This window comes from Euleptes europaea, chromosome 20 (assembly GCF_029931775.1).
Source record: "Euleptes europaea isolate rEulEur1 chromosome 20, rEulEur1.hap1, whole genome shotgun sequence".
Lineage (NCBI taxonomy): Eukaryota > Metazoa > Chordata > Lepidosauria > Squamata > Sphaerodactylidae > Euleptes > Euleptes europaea.
This window is the reverse complement of record NC_079331.1, coordinates 2302825-2319233: the sequence shown is the minus strand read 5'-3', so window position 1 is coordinate 2319233 and position 16409 is coordinate 2302825. Positions and strand designations below refer to the sequence as shown.

Genomic DNA, 16409 nt, shown 5'->3' with positions numbered 1-16409 from the left:
GCTCGGCTGTCCCCAGCCGGGCCCAAGAGATTCAGGCAGGGCGGCATCCTTCTGAGATAGAGATCTGCCAGGACCCATGAAGGGCCAGACCAAATGATTTCACAGGCCTTATATGGCCCCCGGGCCTGACGTTCCCCACTCCTGCTTCAAACCTTAGAAACTCCTTGATCCATTGATCTGGAGAAGCATAGTTTTGAATCTAACGTTTGGGGGATATAAGGACTGAGATAAATTTTGCCACTGCCAATGTAGCCTTGGGGTCCCTATCAATAAAAAAGGCATTATATCAGACACAGAGGCATTGGATTTATGTATTAAAAGAGGAGAGCTATATCGTGCTCTAAGGTCCTCATAGAAATGGTGTTCCAAGAGCACATGAGCTGATGAGTCGATGGAGTTAGAAGAGCACGGGCAAGTCCTTTCCGCGTAAGGTCAATTCAAAATTCTGCCTTGCATAACCATTGAAGGGTTAGCATTTAATCTAGCTAGAAAGAAGGCTATAGAGAGGTGAAGAATTGTCAAAAAAAGTAGGTATAGGCAGGCAAACAGCGTCGTGGTGGTATTCCGAAAAACTGAGATGAGCAAATGCGACGAGCACAAAAAGATGTATTAAAGAGGCGCTGGGGAGGGAAAGCCTCATTCCACCAGGGGCGGGATGTGGGGGACATGATGAAGCTAGGGGGATATCTCACTGTCAGAATATATTGTTCGTTGGGCCCAGAACTACGGAAGCGGAAGGTTACCTGTTGGAATCCTTGCTGTTGGGAATGATGTAGATGCACTCTCTTTTGGTAAAGGTTTTCTCTATCCAAGCTTTTTGACCCTAAGGGGAGAAAAGAGGAACAACCTGGCAGGCGCATGAACACATGGAGCTGCTTTATACCGAAGCAAGGATGGTTTGCTGTCATCCGCCTCTATGCAACAACCCTGGGCTTCCTTGGTGATCTCGCATCCAAGGCCTAACTATGGATCAAACTGCTAAAACGGGATCATCACGCGAGAGCTTCTTATTTGTCCAGCGTCACCTTCCACAAAATTAAGAGCAGCCTCCGCCGCCCTCAGATTTCAAACAATGACAATCTTGTCAGATCTCGGAAGCTAAGCAGGGTCGGCCCTGGTTAGTACTCGGATAGGAGACCAACAAAGAAGTTCTCCGCAGAGGCAGGCAATGGCAAACCACCTCTGTTCATCTCTTGCCTTGAAAACCCCTATGGGGGTCACCGTAAGTCAGCTGGGACTTTACGGCCCTTTCCACCACCACCGCTAAAGTTTCCACAGCTTGTCGCTGTAACATTTATGGGCACATATGGTGTGTGTGTGAACTGCTGTCAAGTCACAGCCAACCCGTGTGACCCCAGCAAGGGGCTTTCAAGGCAAGTGAGAAGCGGAGGCGGTTTGCCATTGGCTTCCTCTGCAGAGTCTTCCTCGGCGGTCTCCCTTCCAAGTACCGGTCCTGCTTAGCTTCCGAGATCTGACAAGATCGGGCTACATCATGCTGCCTTCCCTCTAAGCTCACATATTATGCATCTTTAAAACTTGACCTTGGTAAACAAAGTGTGCACAGCCCAGCCGTGAAAACAACACAAAACGTAGCTTGAAAATAAGCCAACAGTCCTACCTGTTAGTCCCTGGACAGCTCTTATTTCACAAGTGTGGAAAGATGTTGGATCTCTAACAGATCTAAATGAAGAGTAAGGTTTTGGGCTTGTGGTTGGCCATCGTTTCCCCTGCTTAGACGTTTGTCTCTTATCTTCAGGCTCGCACCCAAGCCTCTTCCAAGTCCACGAGAACCCCTTGCGAGTCCCACCGCATTAAGAAGAGGGTCTCATATGAGAAGCATGTGAGTTGCGCCTGTGTCCAGTCCAACCCCATGACTCCCTTTGAAGGTAATCCTTTTGCAAACCCCATGACCCATCTCCCTGCCCGGAGGGTGTTTCCAACTTGTGGTGGGAACGTGGCGCAACAAATCTGCCCAAATCTCCAATCTGCTAAACCTCCTTTCCCCTCCTCTCCAAACAAGGGGCTTAAAGCGGCTGGGGAGAATGCCTGCTCGGCAGAAACGGCTCGCCGGACCGAGCGAGCGGGCTGAACCTTCTCGTCTGAAGGACACCCTCTCTTTGATGGATGGGATCTCAGCGCTGTTTTGCATAATTGAGACAATTGGGCATAATAGCCCTTTCAGGGGTCCTCATTAGGTGTCCGGCTCAACATTCTTGGGGAAAAGGGGAAAAGGAGGTCATACGGCATTAATTATATCTAATGGTTTTAGAGCAAATTGAACGGCGGCTGGACGGCTGTGTTAAAAGCAGTCTGTAGGACATGCAACTGGGAACCAGGGAGTGCATTTTCCTACACGCCACTGGCCTTTGGCTTAGGCTAAGAGTTTTGCTGCTCCAGTTTTTAAACTATTAATAGCAAATCGCGCAATTTGCTGGCATGCGATTGTTGCCACTCCACAAAGCTACTAAGACAGGGAGTTGAATTGAAAAGAAAGTTGACGAGGCAGCTGGAGGGGACATGATCCGGCCACCTCGCTGAAACTGAGCAGTCCTAGGGCTGGTCAGTGCCTGGACAGGAGCTCCTCCCCAAGATCCTGGGCCTTGTATCAATGTAATAGTGAATACGAAATAATACACCCTTGCAGGATTGTTGTGAAGATAAGACAGTGCTGGGGACAAAGTACAGCACCCCCAGCTTCCTGGAGGAAGGGTGGGATAAAAAAGCACAGAGAATAAATAACAATAAGCTATCAAACTGTAGCAGGGTGGGCAGGATTTGGACCTCAGTGAGGGTTGCCAATTCTGGGTTGGGAAATTCCTGGAGATTTGGGGGTGGAGCCTGGGTAGGGTGGGGTCCGGGAAGAGGAGGGACCTGCGTGTGTGCGTTAAGTGCTGTCCCCACCAATCTGTAATCTATGGTTGAGCACCAATCATTTGGTCCTGGCAGTGTCTTTATCCAGGAAGAAGGAGGAGGAGGAGGAGGAGGAGTTGGTTTCTATGTGCCGACTTTCTCTACCACTTAAGGGAGACTCAAACCGGTTTACAGTCACCTTCCCCTCCCCACAGCAGACACCCTGTGAGGTAGGTGGGCCTGAGAGAGCTGTGACTAGCCCAAGTTCACCCAGCTGGCTTTGTGTGTAGGAGTGGGGAAACCAAAGTCCTTTTCACTCTTCTGCTATCTTTGGCTTTTCCTGGCTCCCAGTTCATTCTGAGATTTCCCAAGCGGATCGCTGGCTGGGGGCTTCACGCTCTTTGAGATGCAGCTTGTTTGGGCATCCAGCATGGTGGAGTGGTTAAGAACGGTGGTTTGGAGCAGTGGAGTCTGATCCGGAGAACCGGGTTTGATTCCCCCACTCCTCCACATGAGTGGCGGAGGCTAATCTGGTGAACTGGGTTGGTTTCCCCAGTCCTACACATGAAGCCAGCTGGGTGACCATGGGTTAGTCACACTCTCTCAGCCCCACCTACCTCACAGGGTGTCTGTTGTGGGGAGGGGAAGGGAAGGAGACTGTAAGCCAGTTTGATTCTTCCTTAAGTGGTAGAGAAAGTCAGCATATAAAAACCAACTCTTCTTCTTCTTCATCCTTGGCCACTAGTTTGCTGAAGACTTTTGGGAACAATATCCTAACACCAAAACAGCTTTTAAGTGCCTCAAACTAAGGACCGTGACAGAAGACAACGGAAGCCTGGCTCCCCAGGGCCCAGCTTCCCCCTTGGAAAACGCATCTCCTTAGAGACCACTTACCTTCCCTCTCCTTAACCTGCCCGCAAAGTGCTTTGGTCTAGTCGCTTCCCCACAGCACCATCCGCACGTCTCTCGTCCTCTTTCTGGGAACGAGATGCCTCCTCGGCCCCTTTTCCAAATCGCTAACAAAGGAGGTGGCCGAGAGCCCCCTCCAATTAAATCCGGAGGAGGCAAAGGATAAAGCGTCTCCCTGTCTCCCCGGTAAGATTCGGAGCACCGCTCCTGGCTGATGCGCTCGCTCAGCCTTTGCCCAGTTGGGCACATGACTGATGTAGACGGGCACATTGCCTCGTTGTTATCTGTACAGGTTCAGGTTGTCAACCCCCCTACCCCCCCCCCCGGAGGGCCGCCGTGCTTTTAGCAGAGAGAGAAATGCAAAGGGCAAAGATTTTCACAGCAGGGAGATACGGCGTAGGGGGGAACCTTTCTATCTCTGAATGTCTACCTGTTGAAGGAGACTGAAAAACACAGGAACCTTGTCAGAAAAGGGGTGGGGTCTTTTCGGGAGGGGGATGCTGGCAACTTTTCAACCAGTCTCCCACAACCGGGCCAGCAGCGCCAACTCGGGCAGCAGACATTCGCAAGAGGTAACATGGATCCGTGTGCTGCAAACAGCTTCACTTACGGAAATCTGTAAATCAAGGGAATGGTCATGGTACATTCCAGGCTGGCATGGTTGCCAACCTCCAGGTGGGCGCTGGAGATCTCCTGGAATTACAACTGATCTCCATCGGATGAATCTTACCTCTCTGACAAAGGGAGCTTTGACTCTTGAAAGCTCATACCCTGAAAATTGTGTTGCTCTACATAAGGTGCTACTGGACTCGAATCTAACTGATCTCCAGATGGCAGAGATCGGTTCCCCTGGAGAAAATGGCTTCGTTGGAGGGCGGGCTCTAGGTCAGTGGTTCCCAAAGTGGGCAGTTCCACCCCCTGGGGGGGGCGGTGGGATTCTCTAGGGGGGCACTAAGAGGCAAGGGAGCAGCAGGGGGGCGCTAGAGGTGGGCCCCTTCAACTGTGTTGCTGGATAGGGTAGGGGGGTTCTGGGGTTAAGTTTGTGGAACCAAGGGGGCAGTGGCCCGAAAAGTTTGGGAACCATTGCTCTACGTCATTATATACCACTGAAGCCCCTCCCCTCCCTCCCCAGGCTCCATCCCATCAAATATCCAGGTATTTCCCATTCCAGAGCTAGCAACTAACTAATGCGGGATTTTTGGCTTGTGGGCCAAGGGAGGCAGGGGTCCCTTCGACACGCAGGCCCTGGTGGGGTGAAGTCCTGCATTTCAAACCCCCGTGGGGTTCCCGATGCCATTTTGCGAAACGAAAACACATAAAACATGAACTTTTCTACCGCTGCGTGCACGAAAAGCACTGGACCCGCACGCCATGGGTGTTGTTTTTGGCCCAAAAGCAACGGTGAGAAAGTACCCCGGCCTCTGCAAACTTTCCAGCGGGGGGGGGGGGGCGGGGCGGCCGGTCTGATTCACAGTCTGCAGGCTGAGCGAGCTCTTTAAAAAGAAAGGGAGCCCAATCAAAGCATTCAGAGGGCTGGAATGTTGGACCGAAACAACAGACCTGAAAGGCGGGGATGGATGAAAAAGGGGCAGATGAAAGGGAGCGCTAATTCAACGCGCTTCGCTGCGCAGCTAAATTATACAGGCCATTTCACACTTGCCTACGGTTGACAACAGACCTCTGAATCTGCAAACTTTCTGAGCGGGTTGCCTTATTTTTCAGTCCCCTTGTTTGCTTGCTTGCTCCCCCCTATAGTTCTCCATGTACCCCCACATGGCCACCCCAATCCCCACCGCTACCCTGCGAGGAAGTTTCAGAGGCAGCTTTGGATGGAGTTGGTTTCTGGGTGGAAACAGGAATACAGAGACATGGTCAGAGAGGGCGTACTTAGGGTTGCCAGCTCCAGGTGGGGAAATACCTGGAGATTTTGGGGGTTGAGCCTGGGAAAGGCAAGGTTTGGGGAGGGGAGGGACCCCAGCGACCTGGAGCTGGCAACCTTAAGTCTATTATGACTTAAGGTTGCCTTAAGTCTATTATGACTTAAGATTGCCAGCTCCAGGTTGGGAAATACCTGGAGATTTTGGGGGTGGAGCCTGGGGAGGGCGGGGTTTGTGAAGGGGAGGGACTTCAACAGAGGTATAACGCCGTAGAGTCCACCTTCCAAAGCAGCCATTTTCTCCAGGTGAACTGATCTCTGCCGGCTGGAGATCAGTTGTAATAACAGGAGATCTCCAGCCACCACCTGGAGGTTAGCTAAGAAAGAACCAGCACACAGCTCTATATGCAAAAATATCAAAATATCAAACAGTGTATTACAGTATAGTGAAGACAATAGTGAAGTGCAAACAGAAAACTTTAACACAAACTATACACTGAATATGTACACAATATAAGTAACTCTCCAAAAATGAGTCAAAGAAGACTTCTCCTAGGAGTTGCAACATGCAAAAGTCCTAAATAACGTCCAATAAGACTAAAGTGCGTCCTGGCGCTTATTTTCAAAAGGGGGAATAAATCCCGGTATCCTGGAAGAATAGAAGTCTTCACTATATCGTAATACACTGTTTGATATTTTTGCATATAGAGCTGTGTGCTGGTTCTTTCTTAGCTATATACTATACAGCGCAGGTGATTCTTCGTGTTTGACCGCCTGGAGGTTGGCAACCCTACATAGACTCCACCCTCCAAAGCAGCCCTTTTCTTCAGGGGAACTGATCTTGATCATCTGGAGATCAATTGTAATAGCGGTAGGTGGGGTTGAGAGAGTTCAGAGAGAACCGTGACTGGCCCAAGGTCACCCAGCAGGCTTCATATGGAGTAGAGGGGAATCAAACCCGGTTCTCCAGAGTCTGCTGATCATTCGGAGGAGTGGGGAATCAAACCCAGTGGGAAAGGAAGAGGGAAGTGGAGGGGGGGGGGGAAACAGAGGGTGGATTTATCCAGAAAAGGGCATTAAAAATTGGATGAAAATGTGCCAGAAATCTCCTGGCTCATACCGCATACCAGTTGCCCTTTGTTAATCCTTGGCTGATCCTTGGAGAGATTTGCGGAGCGGCCCGGCCAGAAAGCAGGCTGCTATGAGATCACGGCTGAATGTCAGAAACGAAGTGAAAGTGGGCACTGTGGGCAGGGCCGGCATCAGCATACCCTGGGGTGGGGCAGCTGCCAGGGCCCAGGGGTTCTAGGAGGGCCCGTGGATCCTAACCCCTTCCTACTCACTTGCCCATGCCCCCAGACACACGCACTCCCCAGTGCCGACAGGGAAAGGGTTGTGGAGGAGGGAGGGGCCATGGCTCAGTGGGAGAGCATCTGCTTGGCATGCAGAAGGGTCCCAGGTTCAATCCCCGGCATCTCCAGTTAAAGAGACCAGGCGAGTAGGTGATGGGAATGACCCCTGCCTGAGACCCTGGAGAGCCGCTGCCGGTCTGAGTAGACAATACTGACTTTGATGGACCAAGGGTCTGATTCAGTAGAAGGCAGCTCCATGTGTTCAATTGTGTGGATGGAACAGGCGGCTGTGAGCCTGGCCAGCAGGAGGGGGGAGGACAAGGAAACAGGTAGGAGGCATGAGGATGGGTGGGTGGGAATAGGGGGGGTAAGCATGATCTGGTGGTGGGGAGGGGAGCCCCTGGGAAGCCTCCGACCAGGCTTCCCAAAAACTGCTTCCAGCTCTGACCTAGTTCCCAGCAGTAACTGTAAGATGCTACTGGACTTGAATCTAGTTGTCCCAGTGTGAATGCTCATGTTATTTAACATTCAGAACCAAAGCCAGGGTGGTGTAGTGATTAAGAGCAGTGGTTTGGAGCGGTGGACTCTGATCTGGAGAACCGGGTCTGATTCCCCACTCCTCCACATAAGCGGCGGAGGCTGGTCTGGCGAACCAGGTTGGTTTCCCCACTCTTACATATGAAGCCAGCTGGGTGACCTTGGGCTAGTCACAGCTCTCTTAGAGCTCTCTCAGCAGCACCCCACCTCACAGGGTGTCTGTTGTGGGGAGGGGAAGGGAAGGGGATTGTAAGCCTTGAGTGGTAGAGAAAGTCGGCATATAAAAAACAACTCTTCTTCTTCTCCGTCTCCGTCTCCTTCTCCTCCTCCAAATTTTAATCTTACACAGTATCTATGAAATCCTAGAATCCTAGAGTTGGAAGGGACCACCAGGGTCATCCAGTCCAACCCCCTGCACAATGCAGGAAATTCACAACTACCTCCCCCCCACACACACCCAGTGACCCCCCCCCACTCCATGCCCAGAAGATGGCCAAGATGCCCTCCCTCTCATAAAATGGGATCTCTCCCTCACCACACGTCCAGTTTCATGCTTTTGCTAGACCGGGGCTTTAAGAACAATTGGCCAAGGTCAGATTCATGAGGAAGGGTGCGCCTGACAGGGTGCACATGAATGCCTGCCTTAAGCCTGGTTGCGCGTCGCCACACAGTGGCTGAACAACGCAACACAACTTTTGGTCCAGTGACCATGACCTGCGGCAGAAGCAGTTCCCCGCCAATGAAGGGTGGTACATTACACAGGTCAGGCCAGCCTGGGCCATCCGGATCAGGGCAGAGGATCAGAGGCGGCTTGCCATTACCTGCCTCTGCGTAGCAACCCAGGACTTCCTTGATGGTTTCCCATCCAAGTCATGGTCGCAGTTTCAGGTCTAAATACCCGCAACGTTGGCAGGGGGGTACGGGCAGTATAACTGGCAAATGGAGCACAGCTTATTACTTTCCACTGGCTTCCAACGGTACAAGAGGAGGGGTTATTTTTTTTTTATCCATGCAGCTATTAATCACATGAAAGCAGATATTGCGAGATATTAATCCAGACCAGCTGTTACATCATTGACGACGCTATTATCAGAGATTAATCTTCTGTCGGGGGGGACGGCAGGCCGCCTTTTCATGCCGTTCCTTAGCGAAGGTTCAAAACGGCTCCCTTAACGTTTTTCTTTTCGGGAGAAGGCGAGGGGGGATGTTGGGAAGACCTGAGGACATGGGGAAGAAGGGCCCACCGCTCAGCGGCTGAACGTGTATGGAAAGGTTCCTCGTCTCTCGCATCTTTGGTAGCAAGGCAGCAAAAGGAGGCCTTTCTCTGCCCGAGACCCTGGGAAGCCACTGCGAGCGACAGCAGGCAAAATGGGTTTAAATGAATTAAGAGCTTCTTCTATTTGTGTGGTTTGGGTGGCTCCAGAGCTTCTGTCAAAGGATCGAACTGGAGAGGAGAACGCCCCGCTTTACTGCTTCAAAGAGCACACTAGAAAGGACGCCTAATTCCTGTTTATCTGGTGACTTCATTTATGCCCCTTCTCCCCAGTGGGCGTGCAAGGCAGGTCCCCCTCTTGTTCCCTTCTCCTCCATTTTATCCTCACAATAACCCTGCGAGGTAGGCTAGGCCGAGAGTGAGTGACTGGCCCAAGGTCACTGAGCGAGCCGCCATGACGGAGTGGGGGGGGGGGTTTGAAGCTGTGTTTCTCGGATTCTAGCCCGACACACTTAACTGGTCTACCTCACTGGCTTGGGTTTGGACAGGACCATTCCACCCCCCGAAACAAAGATCCATGGAAAGGAATGCAAGATTCGGGGGGGGGGGGAATCTTGTCCCTTTCCCAGCTGGGAGTTTAGAGGTGGTTTGCCATTGCCTGCCTCAACGCAGCAACCCTCGACGTCCTTGGTGGTCTCCCATCCAAGTTACTAACTAGGGCCAAGCCTGTTTAACTTCTGAGATCTGACATGATTGGGCTAGCCTGGGTTATCTGGGTCAGAGTTATAATTAAGTGTGGCAATGTTGAAAACAATTTACAGCAACCCCATAGGGTTTTGAAGGCAAGAGATGTTCAGAGATGGTTTGCCATTGCCTGCCTCTGCATAGCAACCCTGTACTTCCTTGGTGGTCTCCCATCCAAGTATCAGGTAGGGTTGACCCTGCCTTTCTTCCAAGATCTGACAAGAACTAGCTAGCCTGGGCCATCCAGGTCAGGTTGCAACCAACTTACAGCAACCCTGTAAGGTTTGGAAGGCAAGAGATTAAGAGAGGTTGTTTGCTATTGCCTGCCTCTGCATAACAACCCTGGACTTCCTTGGTGGTCTCCATCCAAGTACCAGGCAGGGCTGGCCTTGCCTAGCTTCCAAGATCTGGCTAGCCTGGGCCATCCAGGTCAGGTCAAGAGATGTTCAGAGGTAGTTTGCTGTTGCCTGCCTCTGCACAGCAACCCTGGACTTCCTTGGTGGTCTCCCATCCAAGTACCAGCTAGGGATGACTCTGCCTAGCTTCCAACATCTGATGAGATCAGGCTAGCCTGGGCCATACAGGTCAGGGCTTCCCAATGACATGCTGAAGCAGACCGGAGAGCGAACGGTGAGATCCGGATTAGGGTTTAGGCCCGCTCCGGGGGGCTCCAAGCAAAAGACAAGATGCCGAGCTTACCTTCTGCGATCCCGACGCCGAACCCTTCAGTGAAGAGCGTTTGAAGGAGCCACTCATCCTCCTGAGGGAGCCGCTGAGCTTCCTTCCTCTCCCTTTCTTAGGTCCCGTCCCTTTGCCCTCCATGTGCCGCCGAGAGCCCGGACACCCGGGCGAAAGCTACATATCCCAAACTCGGTCCGGGGAAGCCAAGAACTGGTCAGCGGCCGCCGGAGAGGATGTTCAAACGGGTCTCCGCACAGCGGGAGCCCGAGGACATGCCTGCCTCGGCCAGAAGAGAGCTCGGTTCGGAGAGCAGAGTGATCCAGGCTAGGTGGGTGGGGTGGGGGGAAGCAAGCAAATGAACTGGCAACCGCCTCCCCCCCCCCAGCCCCACCCCCTGGCATCTCTATAATCAGGCTTAATGCACATGGCTCCGGCAGGCGATGGTTTCTAATGGACAGAGATTTAATAAATGGTGATTGAAGGTAAATCTACTTTAGACAGCGGCCAGCCCGAAAGGTTTTTTTATTCACGTAGAGTGTGGGGCGGTCAGATGGGAAGCGGACTCGGATTGCCAAGCGGGGAAGCGCGGGGAAGGAGCAGATGGCCCGCAGAGGACTAGAAGCTTGGTGGGATGCTAATGTTGGGTGAGCGGGACAAGGATGGGGGGTGAGGGCGCCACGGGAGCATAAAGGCCGCCAACAGCATGAGTGGGCAGCGTGTGGCTAGAAGGCTCATATTATAATCCTGAGAAAGCAGACATTCAGTTAATGACGCAGCAAGTTACGGGCCCTCGTGTCAACAGAGGCATGCTTGCAAACACTGAAAGCAAAAACACTAAAGCAGGGGTCCGCAGTACAGTGCCCATGGGCACCTTGGCACTCGTTGACACCTTTCCTGGCGCCACCAGGTGTTTTTTTAGAAGTGGGGTGGGACCAGGCGGGGCACCTGCACAGCAGGTTTTCAGATTGGCCCCAGAAAGCTGGGGACAGACTGCAGGGTGTAACTAAAGGAGGGGCTGTGTGGCTCAGTGGTAGAGCACCTGCTTGGCATGCAGAAGGTCCCAGGTTCAATCCCTGGCATCTCCAGTTAAAAGGGACCAGGCAAGTAGGTGATGAGAAAGACCTTTCTCTGCCTGAGACCCTGGAGAGCTGCTGCCGGTCTGAATGGATAATACTGACTTTGATGGAATCAAGCCTGACCTCTCCCTAGAAGTTGAAATGACTAAACTGAGTTCATAGTACTTTGGTCACATTCTGAGAAGATTGGAAAAGACAATCATGCTAGGAAAAGTTGAAGGCAGCAGGAAAAGAGGAAGACCCAACCTGAGATGGATTGACTCTAAAGGAAGCCACAGCCCTCAGTTTGCAAGACCTGAGCAACGCTGTTAAGGATAGGATGTTTTGGAGGACATTGATTCACAGGGCCGACAGAAGTCAGAAGTGACTTGACAGCGCTTAACAAACAATCTCACAAGCTCAGGGTGGGTAGCAGCAATTGTATGGTCTATAGAAATGGAACCTACAACTAATATTTTGCTGGTCACCTGATCATAGAATCATAGAATCCTACAGTTGGAAGGGACCACCAGGGCCATCTAGTCCAACCCCCTGCACAATGCAGGAAATTCTCAACTACCTCCCCCCCCGCACCCCCAGTGACCCCTACTCCATGCCCAGAAGATGGCCAAGGTGCCCTCCCTCTCATCATCTGCTTAAGGTCACAGAATCAGCATTGCTTACAGATGGCCATCTAGCCTCCGCTTTAAAACCTCGGGGAAGGAGAGCCCACCACCTCCCGAGGAAGCCCATTCCACTGAGGAACCGCTCTGACTGTTAGAAAGTTCTTTCTAATGTCTAGACGGAAACTCTTTTGATTTTAATTTCAACCCGTTGGTTCTGGTCCGGCTTTCTGGAACAACAGAAAACAACTCGGCACCATCCTCTATATGACAGCCCTTCAAGTACCTTCAAGTATATAACCAGCTCCCCCCCCCCCCAATGCACACACCCAATGGCCCCATTTGGAGTATTGTGTAGAGTTCAAGCAGCCATATCTCAAATTTTTAACAAGCAGAGTTAGAAACTCTGCAGGAGAGGGCAGTCAAGGTAATTCAGGAGTTGGAGCACCTTTTCTATGAGGAAAAGCTGAAGATGGTACCAGAAGAATTAAAAACGGCCTTGAGTATCCTAGCAATAGAAAGGTGGAGTAGAAAAGAATAAAATCCCTTGTGCATTTCAGAAACAATACAGGCAGCTTCTACAGATGATATATATATATATATAGCAGCCAAAAAGAAAGACCATATGGGCTGAACACAAAATTCTTTTTTTTTTTTGGGGGGGGGGGAGAAAATAGGATTAATTTCTGTAATCTACTCTATGTTCATTTCTCAGCCTCTTCCTCTCGTTCTGCTGTTATTTTCACAGAACTCTGATAATCTTTTTCTCCCATTTCTGAACATTATAGACATTGCAAGGAAGAACGGCTATTTTACCGGGAACCGCTGAATGCCAAACCTCGAATGTACATCAGATAATCTAAAGAACAAATCGACAGCCCTGAATTTTGACAGCCCTGGAAAGGTATTTGTCTGCATTACCTGTTGTCTATTTTGTTACAGACAACAGCTCTATAGGGCAAAGCTTCTTAAACTGTGGGTCACAACCCCATATGGGGTCGTGTAACTGAATGTTGGGGCCGCGAAAAATCTGGCAACAGCATGCAAATTAGCATGCAAATTTTCTTTCATCGTTAATAAACGGTAAAATTATATGTATACCAAAGAACTGTCTAAAAATAAATGTATTCATGATTTATTATCAGTAAATGTTTGATTTGTATACCTATTTTATATACCTGGGGCTGCGTAAAAATTTCTCAGGCGAAAAAGGGGTTGCGAGTGGAAAAAGTTTAAGAAGCCCTGCTATAGGGTGGGAAGCTATTTAAATGGCTGGGATCTCATAGCGACAAGGAAGATCCCCTAACTTTTTTTTTTTCCCAACAGCGATGAGGCAGCAACAGATCCGACTGGGGAAAAAAGCATGCAAAGAAGAGAAGCAAAGGAATGTAAGTGTGTGTGTGTGTGTGTGTGTCAATTTTACCTTCCTCAAAAGCACTTTTCGCCCTGAAAATGTTTAGAGACATTCTACTCTTCCACTCTTGTATGAGGTTGGGAAGGTATGATCAGTGTTTCCGCTCACAGCGCTATTCTGCCTTTTAAGGAGGGCGACGGCTTCAGCCTTTTGGCTTTAGAGCCCCAGAGCCCTCTGCTGGATATCTGGTAAAAGGATTCCTCTCTTTGCATTTAATTGCATTTATCCATCCATTCCTTGCTTCAATGTTATTGACCCTTTGATTAGGGAAATAGGCTCTGGTGAGGAGGGTGAATGGACAGAAAGGTTTCTGCTGGGAGACAGCTCACCAATCACCACCCAGGTTGCAAAATACTGTGCAGTATCAATGAAGCGACGATGCCTTAATGTACATCCTTAATATACGGAGATGTAAAATTGAGCGAATCTTAATTTTGTTTGCCTTGGCTGTAAACATCTACTCTGTACGGTCAGTTTCTGTTTTACCTGTTTTATCTGGCATACTAGCCGCAAATAAAATTTATTTATTTGTTTCTTTGTTTATTCATCCATTTCTAGTGTGGCTCCGAAGGCCGAACCTCAGAAGAAACAGCAGCAATTTAAAGGAATCTTGTAAGAAAAACACGCCTGTATTGTACTTGCAAGCTCAACCTGTATGTGTGTGCGCAAACGACCAAGGACACAAATCCGGGACAAAAACAGCCGCAAGTCTATTCATTAGGGTTGCCAACCTCCAGGTACTAGCTGGAGATCCCCTGCTATCACCACTGATCTCCAGCCGATAGAGATCAGTTCGCCTGGAGAAAACAGCCACTTTGGCCATTGGACTCTATGGCATCGAAGCCCCTCCCCTCCCCAAACCCCGCCCTCCTCAGGCTCCATCCCCAAAACCTCCCACCGATGGTGAAGAGCGGACTATAGTGGCTATTTTGATTCTGTTGTGGTCCACCGGCCACAGAACTGAGACTGGACTTTGGCTTGTGTCGATCCACTCTGCCCAAAGCATTGAGGCTAAAAACACACTGCTTCATGGGGTTTACAGCCTCCTCCTCTGTGAGGGTTGCCACATCCCGGTTGAGAAATTCCTGGAGATTTAGGGGTGGATACTGGGAAAGGCGAGGTTTCGGGAGGGGGGGAGACCTCAGTGGGGGACGAGGCCATAGAGTCCAGCCATAGCCATTTTGAGCAGCCTTTCGGCGCAGCAAGCTTGATTAATTCTCTCTGTATTAGATTGCTATTATTGCATCTACAAAGACAAATTAATTAATATCTATGAAGATTCCAGCTGATGAAGCTGCAATTTTGCAGTGAAAACGCTTGTGAGCATCTGGACCGCGTTACTGTGGACTTCTTCATTCTTGTGCTATTTTTTGAAGAAAACAACCTAGAGATAAGACTTTTACTTACCTTGAAAAAGACTTTCCATCTTGGATATGCTTGCACATAGTATCCCTGCTGTTTTCACTTGTTTGTAGATGTTACACGTTGTTCACAATATATGTTTGCATAGTTTGATTGTGTATTATTTATATTATTTGGTTTGAGCCTAGTACTATAGTACCTGGAGGTTGGCAACCCTAGTGCTGGGGCCCCTTTCTCGCCCTTTGCTTCGTAACTGAGGCTCCCGCCTTCTTTCCAAACCTCGGGTTTCCAGAAATCCTCTGCAGCCGCTAAGATTAATCAATTGCGCTTCCGGTGCACACGTGGAGGTGGGGGGATCCAGAGAACCGAGTGCAGCAATTCCAGAAAGGGATCCCGAAAGCCCACCTGACCTTGCCATAATAGGATCACGCCGAGATTAGCTTCTGACACAGATTGGACCTGGCTCGGTGGGGAGCGCACCGCAGCAAAGTAATCTTTCTCCAGACACCCGGCTGCGTTTACCAACTCCAGGTAACACCACTTAGCTACCCCCTCCCTTCTTTCCCCGCCCCACCTTAGAGCAGCCAGCAGTACAGGAAGGGCAGAGGCAGAGGGAAGAAGCCCAGCACAGTAACAGGAGAAACCTCAATGGGCAAAAGTGACGCTTTCCCTCCCAGGGAAACTGTGACTCTAAGAGGGGTGGGAGAGCTTGGGACCCCTCACTGGGCTTTTCCAGCACCCTGATGTCCTGACTTGGATGGCCCAGGCTAGACTGATCTCAGACGCCAAGCAGGGTTGGCCACGTTTAGTGCCTGGACGGGAGACCACCGAGGAAGTCCGGGATCGCCGGACAGAGGCAGGCAATGGCAAACCACCCTTATTGGATCTTGGAAGCCAAGCAGGGGCTGGTCAAGGGCTTGAATGGGAGACCGCCAAGGAAGTCCAGGGTTGTTACGGAGAGGCAGGCAATGGCAAACCGCCTCTGTTCACCTCTTGCCTTGAAACCCTACGGGGTCGCTGTACGTTGCCGACACAGTCCCTTCCGTTCCGTGACCACCCTCCATTTCCCGTGCATCCCTGAGGGAAGCTATGGCCAATAGATGGGGATAAAAACAGAGTCGGGAAACAGACTGGGTGCCTGAGCCCACTGAAGCGGAGCCGGAACCACAGGGCACTGGTCGATCAGCACCTGAGGGCCAAGACAAAGAAGCGGGATGGACTGGGGGGGTTGGCATATTCAGAAAGGGAAAAGTATACTGCTGAAGGAGCCCCACCGAGACAGAAGAGGGGTATCAAGACATCCTTCAAATGGCTTCTGGCTGAAGACACGTGCCATCAAGAGCGCTAGAACACGGGGACAAGCCTCTCCTTCAGGGCATGGCTGCTAGGAGCCGCCCCAGAGAAAGATCCCTTCCTTGGCTCCTGGGACCCAGCTCGAACGTCCCCACGGGAAAACAAACGGGACGACTTATCCAGCTCCAAGGACGACCAAGGAGAGCAGGTACCTCCTCCCCGAGTCCCCCTCTCAGCTGCCCTGCTGTAGGGACAGTTTTTTTGGCCCCTTTGGCCCCACTCCTGCGCCCCGGCCACCTACTTCATTGCGCCGCCCGCCCCGAGCCATGCCTCCTTCCGCCGCAGATCTGCTGCCTCCGTCCTGGCATCTGCCCTGGCACACATCCCTCTTCGCTCTGGCCCGTCTCCGGCTTCTGATTGCTCCACTGGCTTTTGACCCTGACGACACGCTGGGCTGTCACCCGGCGTCACTCCTTAACCACTCTCTTTCCTCGATCTTG

General features: G+C 51.0%; 1 protein-coding gene across 1 annotated transcript in view; it reads right to left on the bottom strand.

Annotated features, from left to right (window-relative positions):
* TRPM1 (transient receptor potential cation channel subfamily M member 1) overlaps positions 1 to 4029 on the bottom strand; it is a 41175-nt gene extending 37146 nt beyond the window's left edge. Inside the window, exons 1-2 of the mRNA XM_056866029.1 lie at positions 3745 to 4029; positions 744 to 823 (exon numbers count right to left, since the gene is read on the bottom strand). Coding sequence (XP_056722007.1) covers positions 744 to 823; positions 3745 to 4029 — 365 coding nt within the window. The remainder of the gene's footprint in view (positions 1 to 743; positions 824 to 3744) is intronic.
* Between the last annotated feature and the right edge of the window lie 12380 nt (positions 4030 to 16409).